Source organism: Rana temporaria, chromosome 12 (genome assembly GCF_905171775.1).
Source record: "Rana temporaria chromosome 12, aRanTem1.1, whole genome shotgun sequence".
Classification (NCBI taxonomy): Eukaryota; Metazoa; Chordata; class Amphibia; order Anura; family Ranidae; genus Rana; species Rana temporaria.
In genome coordinates this window covers 19,984,698-20,001,405 of record NC_053500.1, presented here as the reverse complement: position 1 = coordinate 20,001,405, position 16,708 = coordinate 19,984,698, and the positions used below count along the sequence as shown (strand labels likewise).

The window sequence follows — 16,708 nt, the reverse complement described above, 5'->3', positions numbered from 1 at the left end:
GGTAAACGCACAGAAAACTACATTAGTATAGGTTATAGGTGAGCTTATTCCATAATCATCTGGTGTTGGTGGATGTAGCCACATTGAAGGTGAACATTTAAAAAGGTGAACTCTACATACAAAAAAATTGCTGCATGGACGTACCAAACAGGCCACAATAAAAAAAAAAAAATCACATTTTGTATAATAGGATTATTTCCTGTGATCATAAGCACCATCTAGAGGCCATGATGTTGTATTTTTCTTGATGGGGGCATTTTAGGAAAAATACCAGAATATGGCCACTAGATGGTGCTTATTGTCATAGGAAGTAATCATAAATACAAGGATTTCTTATTTACTGCTGGGCAAACGTTTGTCACATTGGTAACAAAAAAAAAAAAACTGTGTGTTTATTTTTAGACCTCTTGGTGTGTTTTGTGTATTTCTTCTGGATCTGTGCAGTAGTTCCTCGTGAAACTCCTGCACTTTACCTCTGTGCAGAGACTTCCTATGATCAAGACTGGTCACTGCAGTCCTCTCTTTCCCCATGAGATAAATGTAGCCATAGCTGTCTGGAGGCTTCAACCAAAGCTGGCGGAGCTTGTGAGAGGCTGAAGTTGATGGGTTCCTTTTTCTTTGTAGTATTGAAAAAAAGTAATGCATTTGGGTGCTAAAAATACGAACGCAAGTTATTGGCCATGGGGACAACCTCTGTGGGAACCTAGGATGGAAAAAAATACCTGGGGGTCCTAGTAGATGATAGGCTCAGCAATGGCAAGCTGGTGCAAGCAAAGTCAACAGAATATTGGCATGCATTAAAAAGGAGATTCACTCCAGAGATAAAATTATAATTCTCCCACTCTACAAGACTCTGGTCCGGCCGCACCTGGAGTATGCCGCTCAGTTCTGGGCACCAGTCCTCAGGAGGAATGTGCTGGAACTGGAGAGAGTCAAGAGAAAGGCAACAAAGCTAATAAAAAGGGACTCTCCAAACTATGGCCCTCCAGTTGTTCAGGAACTACAATTCCCATCTAGCCAGGTCTGTGAAGGTCCGTTTTACAATGCTTCATTGTAGTTTTGCAACATCTGGGAGGGCCACAGTTCCCTGGGCTAGAGGATCTCAGTTATGGGGAAAAACTACATATATTGAACTTATTCTCTCCTCTGGAGAGGAGATATGATATCAATGTACAAATACCATACTGGTGACCCTAGCATAGGAAAAAAAACGTTTCAGTAAAAGTTTAAGAAGACACGCGGCCATTCACTGAAATTGGAAGAGAAGCAGTTAAACCTTAAACTGTGTAGAGTTCTTTACTGTCAGAGCAGTAACGATGTGGAATTCTCTTCCACAAGCAGTGGTATCAGCAGAGTGCGTCGATAGTTTTCTTTATACTATTATGCCTCGTACACACGATCGGTTTTCCAAACGGGAAAACGGCCATGTTTGCTTTTGGTCGGGAAAACCGGCTTTGTGTATGCTCCATAGCAGTTTTCCCGACAGGAAAACTGCAAGAGAAAAAATGAGAACTTGTTCTCTTTTTCCCCACCGCGATTCTCATCGTTTTTTTTGCTCTGCAGTTTTCCTATGGGAAACACTGCAGTGGAGCATACACACAGCTGGTTTTCCCGACCAAAGCTCTCCTGGCTGTTTTCCTGTCGGGAAAACCGGCCGTGTGTACACGGGGAAAAGCAACCGAGCAGGTTCTCGGTTTTCCCAGCGGACTGTTGACCGCCGGGAGAACCGATTGTGTGTTCGAGGCATTAGATGGGCATCTTAACGATCGTAATATACAGGGATATTGGAATTACTATTGACAAACACATGCATGCATGCACACACCACAGTCTGAACTGGATGGATTGGTGTCTTTATTCAACCTTACCGACTATATAACTATGTACTATGAACTTAGCTTCTGAGAAGGGACTCACCAGTGGGGATGGTTGGCCAGGTTTAGAATGTACATGTTGTGCGGGGCTGATGACAGGCTGTTGTAATGTATTTGTGACGGTGGCAGTGGTCTTGCCAGCTGTTCGCTGTGCAGGGTTGTTTAGCATGACTGCGGTGAGGGCTGTCGTGGCCTGGGCGGCCGGTTGCTGCTGCTGACTCTGCTGGATAAAGGCTGCTGAGTCAGGGGTCAGCTGGCGCAAGGCAGGGAGGCTCCTCTGTAGAAACAAAAAACAGGTTAGAAGAAATATCGCCAAGTCTGTATTATGCAGTGGGTAGCTTTGGGACATAATATTACAAAAGGAACAATGTCAATGCCTTTTACAAAAGCTCTAACCCTTTTGCATGAGGGACTCTAGCGATACTTGGCCTACGAGTTAAAGCCCAACTCTACTTTTATGAAAATGAACAGTCCTGCCGCATAGAACAGCCATCGTTCATTCTACTTCCGGCTTGCTGCCAACATCATAGACACTGGCACCGGCGTCACCATATTCCTTCGCCACCTCCTCTATTTGGCCAATTACAAAAGCAGGCAAGGGTGACTTACCTACTACATATGGTGTGATCCTGTCCACTAATCTGGAACAAGACGTGCATATATGGAAGGAGCGCCACAGCAAAGGATGACAGTCCAAATAAATGTATTGGATGTTGCGTTAAAAAGACAGCCAGTCCTCTAATCTGACCTTTCTGGGTTTCAGCAGTTGAGGTCCTTAATAGGACATGTAAAGTCCCTTTGCATTTGGATCCTCTCACTAGGTATAATGGAAAAGGTGGTATTGGGTTGCTATGGCAATCCGTCTCTCTTAGGTCATCTTTCATGCAAGACGAGAAATTCTCATACACAGGAAAGTCCCTACTCTTCCTACATCATCTACCTGGTGTGCTGCTGATAATCAGGAGCCGCCCTTATACAAATTAACCTTTAAAAGCAGAAGTTGTCTGAAAAAGTTCTAAAAACATATGGTCTGCTGGGATTGACACACAGGGGGAGATTTACTAAAACTAGCGTCCAGAGTCTGGTGCAACTCTGCACAGCGACCAATTAAACTTCCAGGCTTGATTAAACCTTAACTGATCGATGTAGGTGGGGGGAGACGCTATCGGGGGCTCTGTCCACCATGTCAAGTATATGAAACTACAGCCTGAATACCTTTTTTTTGTTGCCATCACTTCCTGGGTCTGGCTACTAGACTGAGGTTCGGGTTTAGGCTGCATTCACACCTCAGCGACAAGTATTTTGCCGCGAATAGTGTATCTTTTTTTTTTTTCAAATCCTTCCCATTGCTGTCAATGGCCGAACGCCAATGTCGCCTGAAAAAAAGGGTCCGGGACTTTTTTTCAGGCGACAGGCGTCTATGAGATGTGAACCATCTCCATAGACAGCAATGGGAATTCTCCCCTCTAGAGGCACAAGCGTCCGGCGTCGGGCGTTTTGTCACCTAGATGTGAATGGGCTCTTATGTTTTGGTTTCTCTGCTGCATGCATTACAAAGTGGTTACAATTGCTCTTCATGGTGCATACAATAAAAAAATCTATCAATTTATTCATATATTGTATGTTAAATCACATAAAGAGACTAGGAAAATAAAAAAATTGTACCATTTCATGTTTGATATCTTCATTACGAATTAGTTACAATTTGCTTGTCACGGCACAATCCCGACATGTTTCGCTATTTAAGCGGTTTCTTCGGGAGATATATGCTAGCACACCAATTTCAAGAATAGTTATGCAAACACGGATTCAAAACTATTCCTAACCTTTATATCCTCCAAATCCCAATGGGATCTCCCGCTTATACAAGGAGGATATGAAGCTTAGAAATAGTTTTGGATCAGCGTTTGCATAACTATTGGAATTGGTGTGCTAGCATAGATCTCCTGAAGAAGCCGCTTAAATGGCGAAACCTCGGGATTGTTGTGCCGTGACAAGCGAGTTGTAACTAATTCGTAATGAAGATATCAAACATGAAATGGTACAATTTTTTTTTTTTCCCTAGTCTCTTTATGTGATTTAACATACAATATATGAATAAATTGATAGATTTTTTTATTAAAAATGTTGTGACCCAAGTTATTGGCAACTAAAAAATCCCAGCTCTCCTATAGAGCATTTTCTTGTGTCTTGATCATTATTTGAACAAGCTGATTGGCTAATATGCAGAGCTGCACCAGATTCTGTGTGCATCAGTTTTAGTAAATCTCCCCCACAGAGTCAATAATGCCTACAGTGTACTGCAAGGTCCACCTCTATGCCCTTCCTCCTCTTACCAACCTTTTTCCCCGTCCATTCTTGCCTCTATTCCCCCCCCCCCCCCCCATCCTCCATTTTTCATGGAGGGGGGCCTTCTCTCATTCATTTGCTCCCCTTTCTCTTTTTACTGTGATTTTTCAGCGCTGTGGGGAGGAAAGGGGCAAATGAGGGGCGGCGGACCGGACAGCAGATGGAAGGGGTTCAATAAGGCAGTACAGCCAGCCCTCCTTTACTGGGCCTGGGCCTCATCGGTTAAAAAAAGGGGGGCCCAGGTATCTGCTGAGCAGGAGGGGCGGCTGTACTGTCCTACTGCAGACACCGATCCTCTTCTGCTTTCCCCTGCCAACTTCTCCTCCCGATTCTCCCTCTGGCTACACTGCAGGGGGATTGGTTCTAGCACGTGAACCCCTTCCATTTGTCGTCAGGTCCGCCGCCCCTGTTTGCCCCTTTCCCCCACAGCACTGCTGCTTTCTTTCCTCTGCCCTTCCATTAAGAGCTGCTGTGGTTACACAGTAGGAGGTTTCAAGATGAACGGTACCAATCAATCATGTGTCCATTTATCACTGAAGCATAATTATTTTTTTTTTTTACTGTGCTTCAGTATGTGAATCACAGTAAACTGTGTTTACAATGCTTCAGCATGCGAATGAGCAAGAAAGCCTCAGAGTGCATCTGTGCAGCTGAGGCTACAGAGAAAGGGACAGATAAACTTACTGTATGTCCTCAGTCACTTTCGGCAGGGGGGGGGGGCCTGTCAGGTGGGCTGTATGGGGCCCCCATGACATCGAACAGCAGCCCTGCTCTCAATGCACAGCTGCACCAGATTCTGTGTGCTCCAGTAAATCTCCTCCATGCTGTGCCATTAGTATTTCATAGAGGGACAAGTTGTGTCAGAGTGCGCCATCAAAGGCCTAGGGTGGCCGGAGAGCTCTTACCTTTAGGAAAGGCACAAGGTAAGGTTGAGGTGAAGAGTTCAGTTCTCTGTATAATCTACTGGTGAAATCCTCTGCTTCAATTTTCCCATCCTGCGGAAGAAAAATAATTTATATGCAATTGCTACTGATATTCGCACTAGGTGAAGAGCATCCAACAAAAACATAAGCAGTTACATCACCGGGTTTCTTTCAAACATCAAAGACGGTAACGATCGTCACACCTTTGCTAAGAGGGTGAGAAAATAATTCAGCAGCTTTAAACTCATGCTAAATTCGTTTTTTTTTAAACTATGTGCTGGTCTCTCTCTGTTTGGGAAAATTTGCGTCGGAGCCGTCATTAACAAGCAAAGACCCCCATTAGCTTTCCTGTGTTTAGGTCCCTCCTATGAGCAGGTCAATGTAATGCCTAGGAGCTGTCAATCACAAATATTGACCCTATCGGCTCTCTTATGTATAGTGCCCCGGCCTCACCAGCACTTTATAGCCCCATAGATTTCATGGGTCTGTAGCTCCTGATTCGTAAAAACAACCCTATAGAAGGCCTTTAGGGCTGCAATGTGAAGGTGCAGCCAGAAGAGTGAGACTTGAGAACATAAACCGCAATAATTTAAAAAAATAAACCCAAACTGAAAAGTACATAAAGCTACCACTGCTGAAATTACAAGCTTGCTGGCTGTCCATGTTTGCAAAGCTCCAAATTCAATGACATTCCCCATCTGTGTGCTTGTTCTGGGTCTGACGCTAGGGATGTATTAAAGTTAGGGTCAGCCAGGCAGCTAGCATTTTCAGAAGGAGGTCACCAATGGTTTTCTTCAATTTTCTCTCAGAACAGGTTAGAAGGCAAAAGGACACATGGACAACAGAATGGAGACATCATACTGAGAAAGTACACATGACAGAATGGAGACATGACAGAATGGAGACATCAGGCTGAGAATGGAGACATGACAGAATGGGAGACATCGGGCTGAGAATGGAGACATGACAGAATGGAGACATCAGGCTGAGAATGGAGACAAGACAGAATGGGAGACATCAGGCTGAGAATGGAGACATGACAGAATGGAGACATCGGGCTGAGAATGGAGACATGACAGAATGGAGACATCGGGCTGAGAATGGAGACATGACAGAATGGGAGACATCAGGCTGAGAATGGAGACATGACAGAATGGAGACATCGGGCTGAGAATGGAGACATGACAGAATGGAGACATCGGGCTGAGAATGGAGACATGACAGAATGGGAGACATCGGGCTGAGAATGGAGGCATGACAGAATGGAGACACCAGGCTGAGAATGGAGACATGACAGAATGGGAGACATCAGGCTGAGAATGGAGACATGACAGAATGGGAGACATCAGGCTGAGAATGGAGACATGACAGAATGGGAGACATCGGGCTGAGAATGGAGACATAGGCAACACAATAGAGATATTAGGCTAAGAAAGGACACAGAATTGAGACATCGGGCTGAGAAAGGACACAAGGACAACAGAATGGGGATATCATACTGATAATGGAGTCATGGACAAAACAATTGAGATATCGGGCCGAGAGTGGAGACAGAGACACGGGGCCGAGAGTGGAGACACAGGGCCAAGAGTGGAGACACGGGGCCAAGAGTGGAGACACGGGGCCAAGAGTGGAGACACGGGGCCAAGAGTGGAGACACGGGGCCAAGAGTGGAGACACGGGGCCAAGAGTGGAGACACGGGGCCAAGAGTGGAGACACGGGGCCAAGAGTGGAGACACGGGGCCAAGAGTGGAGACACGGGGCCAAGAGTGGAGACACGGGGCCAAGAGTGGAGACACGGGGCCAAGAGTGGAGACACGGGGCCAAGAGTGGAGACACGGGGCCAAGAGTGGAGACACGGGGCCAAGAGTGGAGACACGGGGCCAAGAGTGGAGACACGGGGCCAAGAGTGGAGACACGGGGCCAAGAGTGGAGACACGGGGCCAAGAGTGGAGACACGGGGCCAAGAGTGGAGACACGGGGCCAAGAGTGGAGACACGGGGCCAAGAAGGGAGACACGGGCCTGGGAAGGGAGACACGGGCCTGGGATGGGAGACACGGGCCTGGGATGGGAGACACGGGCCTGGGAAGGGAGACACGGGCCTGGGAAGGGAGACACGGGCCTGGGAAGGGAGACACGGGCCTGGGAAGGGAGACACTGGCCTGGGAAGGGAGACACGGGCCTGGGAAGGGAGACACGGGCCTGGGAAGGGAGACACGGGCCTGGGAAGGGAGACACGGGCCTGAGAATGGACACACGGGCCTGAGAATGGACACACGGGCCTGAGAATGGACACACGGGCCTGAGAATGGACACAGACAGACAGCGTGACACTGAGAATTGACACCTGGACAGCAGAATAGACACTGAGCTGAGAAAGGACACATGGACAACACAAAGGGGATGTCACACTGAGAAAGAGGACATGGACAACAGAAAGGGGGCTTCATACGGAGAAGGGAAAAATGGTCAACACAACTTACCAGCAGATTCTGTACTAGCTCTTTAACGTTAGCTGCCGTCTCTGAAGACTGTTTACCCGATGAGGCCAGTTTTATGAGAGTGGATAAAAAATTCTTACATTTCTTCACATTTTCCATGGTTTCCTGAAGCATACAAGAAATATTAAATTACAGTGCATGTTCAAGCAATTGTGTTTTAAAAATACATATATATTTTTTAAAGTGTTCTATTTCTTTACACTTGATGTCCCTTCCAGGGAATCGCTCTGCTGCATAAAAACATCTAATGATCATTCTGCCCCTTTATCCACACAGTTCCATCACAGAGGACCTGTCTGTTCAATAGTCATGTTTATAATGTCAGCCTGAGATCCTGGAAATCCCACATGACCCCAAAGGCTGCACTTTCACAAATATGGAGTATATATTGAAGGGGATTTCTAGGAAAAGGTTCTGGTTCCTTGTGAGTCCCAGAGTCTGGGGTGTTCTAGGACAAAGATCTACAATTATAGACATTACCCACAGCACCACCTACGTAAGATATAAGGCAGGGGTCTCAAACTGGCAGCCTTCCAGCTGTTACGAAACTAGAAGTCCCATCGTGCCTCTGCCTGTGGGAGTCATCCTTGTAACCATCAGCCTTGCAATGCATCATGGGACTTGTAGTTTCACAACAGCTGGAGGGCGGCCAGTTTGAGACCCCCGATTTAAGGTAATGCAGAGTGACCTGGAAATATAGACATACCTAATGTGGTTGAACAGGGGACTGAAAGGGCCACTCCACTGAAAACCTCAAACACCTATTCACCATCTCCTTAAAAAATGATTCACGCAATATATTAGATAGATTTATTCATCCATCTATATATGCTTTTAAAATGGAGCTCTGGGCATGCCCAATATAAAACACAGTGCCAGAGATGCATCATTGCCAAGCGTGTATTGACCCCTGTAAGAACATTGGTCTCCATGGAGGGCAGATCTATGGAGGGCCAGGTTTACAATCTGCATTAGGGGCGTTCTCGTTAGAATTACAGCGTAGGATTATAAACCAGAAGCAGAGCGGTCACGTTTAGGGCCAGTGTCAATGGGCTTTAGTTTGCTTCTCCATCTATAGAGGGAATTCAAAGCAGCTTGGGAGCATGTCAAAGCAAGTCAGAAGGAGGTCCAGAACAAGCTAGTAGGTGGTCAACTGCAATGAATTCTGAATGATCCGAGAAGCATGCTGCATTTGTGGTTCGAAGCCCATCGACACTGGCCCTCAGAGGCATACATTTACAGATCCAAATCACCTTTAAATTGACACACACATATGTAGTGCAAGGCACTTCCCCAATATTGCATTTATAATTCATATAACAGTGATGACAAACCTTGGCACCCCAGATGAGTGCATGAGCATCCTGGGAAATGTAGTTCAAAAACATCTGGGGTGCCAAGGTTCGCCATCACCGATGTATAATATAATCAGGTCACACAACATATGTGTTGCTGGAAATCTAAAAGGCGAACACAGATTGCCACATGTATGGCCAGCTTAAGATAGACTGTACATTTCAGGTCAGCGTTACAAAGATCTAAGCAGGCAGAGCTTTTATTTAACAATGGAACCAATCTGGGTCGGAACTTACAAGTTTGTTACAAGCAAAACCTTATTTTGTCAAGGAGCACTCCGGAAGTCTTGATTTTCCTATAATTCCTGCCACTGCTTGTATTATCTTTTCATGTCAATACCTGTCCCTTCACTCGGAGCTCCAGTATTGACCACCAATCATGGCAGCTCAAAGGCTGCACTATTAAAATCGATATTCATTTCTTAGTCTGCTCCAATTTGCAGTGGCCTATTTTTCAGAAACAACCTAAATTTATATCAAAGTCTGTTAAGGTCCAGTCGCTTTTCCTTAAAAATGCCCTATGCAGCATATTCCCAATCCTACAGAAACCTATACAAAAGCACCATCTTGTTAGATGGTGCCAGTCTGAGGACGCTCAGGGGCGCTGTACCGTGGTGGCTGTCGCTGGGGTAGCAGTTCCTTGCACCGCTCTCTGCGGGGTTCCAGTCTGGACGGCCGACGCTGTCCCCAAAGTGGCAGTTTGCGCCGTGCTGCCGAGCACTATCTGATTCTGTGCAGGAGAGACAACACGGATATTATAACTGGCTGGCGGGCACCCTGCCGCTTCTCGGCTGGCGGTACACAGAAATCAATAAAGGCCTCCCTAAAAAAAGTGTTAAAAACAGGCCAGGTGGGTAATGAACAATGGTGCCAACTTAGAAACACAACACTGGCAAAAAAAAAAAAGAAAAAATGTAAAAGTAAAATTTATGAGCGGTTTAGTGTTTTTTCTGAAATGCGGTTAATAAAGTAATCCAACTCTTCATTTAAAAAGCCCTACCTGCATCAAACAAAGCCGGTATAATTATCCAACACCTGACTTTATATGACCTCTCTTTTTCCTCATGTACACCATAATGCCTGCTAAGAGCTGTGGGCCAGCAATCTGGGAAGGCCAGGAGCTTTTTAAAATCACCTTTTGCAATATAGAGAGTTATGCTGAGAATTCCTGGTGTATGTGTATTCACTCCCCCTAGAGGGCAGGGAAGCCCAGGACGTCATAGGACGCCAGCCCAGGATGGGAGATCCCTCCTGCGGACGTCATATGACTATAGCTGGGATGGGAAGTGGTTAAATCGCCTTTTGCAATATAGAGAGTTATGCTGAGAATTCCTGGTGTATGTGTATTCACTCCCCCTAGAGGGCAGGGAAGCCCAGGACGTCATATGACGCCCGCCCAGGATGGGAGATTCCTCCTGCGGACGTCATATGACTATAGCTGGGATGGGAAGTGGTTAAATCACCTTTTGCAATATAGAGAGTTATGCTGAGAATTCCTGGTGTATGTGTATTCGCTCCCCCTAGAGGGCAGGGAAGCCCAGGACGTCATATGACGCCCGCCCAGGATGGGAGATTCCTCCTGCGGACGTCATACGACTATAGCTGGGATGGGAAGTGGTTAAATCGCCTTTTGCAATATAGAGCGTTATGCTGAGAATTCCTGGTGTATGTGTATTCACTCCCCCTAGAGGGCAGGGAAGCCCAGGACGTCATATGACGCCTGCCCAGGATGGGAGATCCCTCCTGCGGACGTCATATGACTATAGCTGGGATGGGAAGTGGTTAAATCGCCTTTTGCAATATAGAGCGTTATACTGAGAATTCCTGGTGTATGTGTATGCTGCAACGTTTAAAGCAGCCATTCTGAACTGGGGCTCCATGGAACCTTAGGGTTCCTCCAGGGGTAGCTAGTGGTTCCTTGAGGTGTGGCTAACTCACCTCCTATCTGATGGTGCCAGGTCCAATGCCACTGGCAGAGCAGGTGGCAGGACTGAAAGTAATTCTGGCCATCACTGTAAGGGGGGCATTCTTCTTAATTACTACCACCAATATTAGACCGCTGTCAGATGTTTTTTTACCTTAATGCATAGGATGCATTAAGGTAAAAAAACTTTTACCTTTACAACCCCTTTAAGCTCTGGAGCAACTGTATTTGCAGTGTACAACAGATTTGCCTTTAGTAAATGAACCCCAAGGAATCGTAGCCCTCCGACTTCTTCCCTTGGTCTATAGAAGACTTTGTTTACTGAATTACTGGGGAGGTGTCTGTAGTTCAGTAAATGACAACTGGTCAGGGCTGACACCCTTCCATGTAGTTTCAGTGTAGCAAAAGCAATGCCACAACAGGAAATTAGAAGGCTGGTGCAAGGTCCAAGATCAACAGGTATTGAAGGTCCAAGATCAACAGGTATTGTTCAGTACTGGCAGGGTATGTAAACGAAATGAGACCCGTGGAAATGATCACGTCCTGAATATATACGATTACTCATTTTGCCCTGACATATGCTTTGGTAGATTTTAATGGAACTTTGTTTAGAGGGTCTGAATGACAGAGGAGGGTACAGATAATTCATACATGGCTCTATATTTATCTATAAATCCCTGTAAAATAGAAGGAGCTGAAAAAAATCCATGACTTCTCTCCTTCTCATTGGGGTGTGCTTGAATGTCAGATGGATAATCTGCTATTTAGTCATATATGACATATCTTGTATATAGTCACCTAACATTGCGAATTCAGTTCGCATGTGCAGCGCTATATAAGTTTTTCACTCACTCAACACAACCAGGAAGAAAAAAAAAAACACTAAAGCAGGCAGGAGACTATAAAATAAAAAAATTATTCGAAAAAATAAATAAATTAAAAGCTAAATCTTATTCCACATCCTCATGCTGGAATTCTGCTAAATGACCACTAGGTGGGAGCCTCAGCACGTCTATGTAATCTGCTCTCTCCCTCATTCATAGGAACGCACGGAGCGAAGTCTTTTCTGACCGATTGATTGGTATGATTTATGAGATCGGATGGTCATGCAGAGTGATCCATGACAGAATGATGGTTGTTGCAACAAATAAAAAATAAAAAAATTGGGGAAAATGATCAATAGACATCAACAAGTCATAACATGTGCATAGCAGAATTGTGATGTCATCAGGAGCCGCCAGCCAACAGCTTGACAAGAGAACACCGATAACTGAAACATTATGGGGCATGGAGGGCATCAAAATGCATTATTGTTTAAAATTAGGACACATTAGGGGGAGATTTACTAAAACTGGAGCGTGTAAAATCTGGTGCAGCTCTACAAAGAAACCAATCAGCTTTCAGGTTTTTTGTCAAAGCTTAATTGAACAAGCTGAAGTTAGAAGCTGATTGGCTACCATGCACAGCTGCACCAGCTTTGGTAAATCACCCCCCTATATATCAATGAAACCAGATAGATGTTTCCTGTGATTGGCTGCTGTTGATAAAGCCATGACCAGTAAGGATTCAGTTGTAGATGACATCATAATGCTGTCCCCAGGATATGAATGAACACAGCATGACACTCTTACACTTTGTATGACAATAGCAGCACCCCATGAGCTGGGGGTAAGATGGTGAATCATGTGGGGTACTTACTTGTACAACAGGGGGTCTCTGTAGTGTGGTGGTGGGCTGCACAGTCGTTGGCGTCTGAGATACTTGCTTGATGATGGTAGTTGGCGTAACCTGCCGCGTCATCAAAGGTGCACCGGGGGACTGCAGGCCAGAGAGAGAGGGATGAGAAATAAAATCACAGGCAGATGTTTGATGGCTTATTATTTCTCCTAAGCTAATTTGCATCATAGAGCGATCAGTATTTATATATCACCTGCTGAGTCAGCATTCTCTCCTGCCCAATAAAACATACAAATGTAAAAGGTAAGCAGCCGCGCATTTTCAGGGACCACTCATTGGGAGCCATTATAAAAAGTTTACTGTTTATTTGCTGCACCATATTTCTTTTACATGTATGTGCAGACAAATAGCGCTTCCCTCTAGATCAGGGGTCTTCAAACTACGGCCCTCCAGTTGTTCGGGAACTACAATTCCCATCATGCCTAGTCATGTCTGTGAATGTCAGTGTGTTACAATGCCTCATGGGATGTGTAGTTCTACAACAGCTGGAGGGCCGTAGTTGAGGATCCCTGCTCTAGAGCAGTGTTTCTCAACTCCAGTCCTCAAGGCACATAAACGGGTCATGTTTTCAGGATTTCCTTCAGATGAAAACGGCTGTGGTTATTACTAAGGCCGTGAAACTGATTAAATCACCTGTGCAAAATAATGGAAAGCCTGAAAACATGACCTGTTGGGGCGCCTTGAGGACTGGGGGTTGAGAAACACTGCTCTAGAGCAGGGGTAGGCAGCCTGGGGCCCTGCAGCTGTTGCAGAACTACAAGTCCCATCATGCCTCTGGGACTAATTGTAACTGCCAGCCTTGCAATGCCTCATGGGAAATGTAGTTCTACAACAGCTGGGAGGACCCTAGGTTGCCTACCTCTGTGCTAGAGCAGTGGTTCTCAACCCTGTCCTCGCGTACCCCCAACAGGCCATGTTTTGGGAATTTCTCTTAGATAAAAAAGCTGTCCAAAATACCAAACCATTGACTCTGATTTAAACCACCTCTGCAAAATAAAGGAAAACCTGCAAACATGACTTGTTGGGGGAACTTTAGAACAGGGTTGAGAATTACTGCTCTAGAGCAGTATTTCTCAACTCCAGTCCTCGAGGCGCCCCAACAGGTCATGTTTTCAGGATTTCCCTCAGATGAAATGGCTGTGGTAATTACCAAGGCAGTGAAACTGATCAAATCACCTGTGCAAAATAATGGAAAACCTGCAAACACGACCTGTTGGGTTGAGAATCACTGCTCTAGAGGATATCTATGTATGGCAATGCAATCCTGTGTTTGTAAACCCAATCGAAAAAAAAAAAAAAAACCCTGCTAGCTCATTATGAATTACTTACCTCACATCAAAGTCTCCGCAGCGGTCCTCGTAGCCCCCTCGGGCCGGCGACATATCTCCGGGGGTTACTTTCGGGTAACCTAGGCTCCGGAGCCGCAATGACGTCACTCCCACGCGTGCGCGCAGGACTTGCCGGTTACAGCACACTAACTGAAGCGACGGCACATGGCAGCGCCTGTTGGCGGGCATCCACTCACCTGCTGCCACCACGTCCCCCTCACCTTGATGATGTGTCTGCCGCATCACCAGCCATCCCATTAAAGTGAATGGGACTGTCGGTAAGTGAACAGCGGGACAGAGGAGGTCGCTGGCCACATCAGAGGGTTCCCCACAGGCCACCCCTGGCTTATACAGTTGGAAATTGTTAACAGCTACATTCATTACCGTATCCACAGTATAGCTAAAAGGACTACAGAATCCCTCCATTTAGAGCACATAAACAGTATATGCATCATTTATATTCACCGCCATACCTGGACTGTGGAGATCTGCACAGACGGGGCAGTGGTGGGCGTTGCAGGCCGAGTAACCATTGCATTCTGGGCCTGGGCCTGGGCTTGGGCTTGGGCTTGGGCCTGAGCTTGAGCTTGGGCTTGGGCCTGGGCCTGAGCTTGGGCCTGAGCCTGGGCTTGGGCCTGAGCCTGGGCCTGTGATTGAGCCTGTGCTTGAACCTGAGCCTGCATCTGGGCCAGTGCCTGCTGGGGGATCATCAACAGCTGCCCGTTCTCGCTCCGTACAAGGACCATCCCTGAAAAACATCAAATGTTCAGAAGACCATTCAGACAGAGAGCATCCAAGTCTAAAGTGTTAAACTTTGCATCATCACACCCAACAAAAAGCCAAGGGCTCATGTTGACAGATCTTCCAGTCAAAACACTACATATTTATCTGAACACGTGCAGCTACATTTAAAACGCAGCGTTTGTTACAAAATATTACAGGCGTTTGATGTAGAGCTGCACAATTACCATATTTATCGGCGTATACCGCGCACTTTTTTGCCCTGAAAATCAGTCCAGGACGTGAGCGCGAGAGGAGCCGAGCCTGCCCGACTATACACGAGTGTACTGCGCTCGGTATATGCCGGTGCAGTGTTCAAACTCGGCGCGGGATCAAGCGGGGAGGACACCGCAGAAGGACGCCGGAGCCGACGAAGAGGACACCCGAAGCCGCAGATGGACTCCAGGCCCGACGAAGAGGACACCCGAAGCCGCAGACGGACGCCGGACCCGACGAGGCCGCCGATGGACGCCGCGCAAGACACCAAAACTGTAAGTGCTAAAATGTTTTTTTTTACAGGAATGCGGGTCCACTTTAGGGGTGCGCGCTATACGCCGGAGCGCGCAATACCCCGATAAATACGGTAATCAAGATTCAATCACCACCCCCCCCCCCCCCCCCTGTCGATCTCCAATGAAGAGTTTGCCGATTCTTTCATATTACAAGGGGAGAGACTTCTCTGCTCAATCAGCTGTCAAAAGAAAATATCTGTCAAGTTTTTAACAACATGAAACATTGTAACCAATGCTTCCTTCTTAGAAGAAAGGGATAAACTTCAGTGTCTAAACGCAGGAAGTTCAACCAAAGTCTAAATCTTTTTCTGACACTTGTTTCTCAAGTTAAAATCAATCATTTTTGCTATAAAAATTACTTGGAACCCCCAAACATTATATATTTTTAGCAGAGACCCTAGGGAATAAAATGGCAATATTTTATGTCACACTGTATTTTCCCAGCGGTCTTTCAAACGTAAAATACACTTCAATGATAAAAAAAAGAAAGAAATAGTAAACGGTAAAGTTAGCCCAATTTTTTTTGTTTTAATGTAAAAGATGATGTTACGCAGCGAGAATCGTGATCTATCTTCTAAGCAAAAAAAATTGTGATTCTCATTTTAGCCAGAATCGTGCAGCTCCTTATAGAGGAACTTTAACCTACCTATGTAAACATAACATTCCCTCCAATAAATGTCCCTGTACGGGGGAAAACCCACACAAACTTCATATATTCTTACTCATGGAGTCCATCCCCATCTTCCTTACAGCCCAAGCCCAGTTTTGAACCCCCTTTTTCCAGACGATGGTTGTTCTAATTCCACAAATCTGCGTATGCTCAGAAAGGCCACAGGACCCTGGCACGTGCTTTGTAGAGCCCTGGAACATGGTCTGCACATGTGTCGGGTCTGGCAGGGGCTCTGCCTGGTCCTAAATGAAACAATACTTTGTCTCTGCCAGAAACACTGTCTCTTGGGAAGTAAGCAAAGGACATCGCAGGAGGCAGTGGGTAAAGGATACATATGCCTTGCCTAGGTGAGGAATCAGGAAGTGGCGGCCACACCAAGTGAATAGCCAATACCAAATCATCCTTGCCTAGGTGAGGACTGAGGAAGTGAGGGCCACACCAAGCGGGTACTACATCATCCTTGCCTAGGTAAGGACTGAGGAAGCTAGGGCCGCACCAAGCGGGTAGCGGAAACTACATCATCCTTGCCTAGGTGAGGACTGAGGAAGCGAGGGCCGCACCAAGCGGGTACTACGTCATCCTTGTCTAGGTGAGGACTGAGGAAGTGAGGGCCGCACGAAGCCGGTACTACGTCATCCTTGCCTAGATGAGGACTGAGGAAGCGAGGGCCGCACCAAGCGGGTACTACGTCATAAGACTTTCATGCAACCCCGAGGGTTTACGGATAAGTTCACTCATCGTAATATGTTATGA

The 16,708-nt window shown here is 46.3% G+C and overlaps 1 protein-coding gene across 3 annotated transcripts in view; it reads right to left on the bottom strand.

The window, feature by feature from the left end:
• The window catches only part of TAF4 (TATA-box binding protein associated factor 4), a 61,733-nt gene that overhangs the window by 12,421 nt on the left and 32,604 nt on the right, over positions 1 to 16,708 (bottom strand). For 2 of the 3 annotated variants that reach the window (XM_040331466.1, XM_040331467.1), the window contains exons 3-8: positions 14,467 to 14,741; positions 12,627 to 12,746; positions 9,615 to 9,734; positions 7,632 to 7,754; positions 5,129 to 5,218; positions 1,918 to 2,151 (exon numbers count right to left, since the gene is read on the bottom strand). In XM_040331466.1, the coding sequence (XP_040187400.1) occupies positions 1,918 to 2,151; positions 5,129 to 5,218; positions 7,632 to 7,754; positions 9,615 to 9,734; positions 12,627 to 12,746; positions 14,467 to 14,741 (962 nt within the window). The remainder of the gene's footprint in view (positions 1 to 1,917; positions 2,152 to 5,128; positions 5,219 to 7,631; positions 7,755 to 9,614; positions 9,735 to 12,626; positions 12,747 to 14,466; positions 14,742 to 16,708) is intronic. The other variant, XM_040331468.1, reaches the window with a different exon arrangement.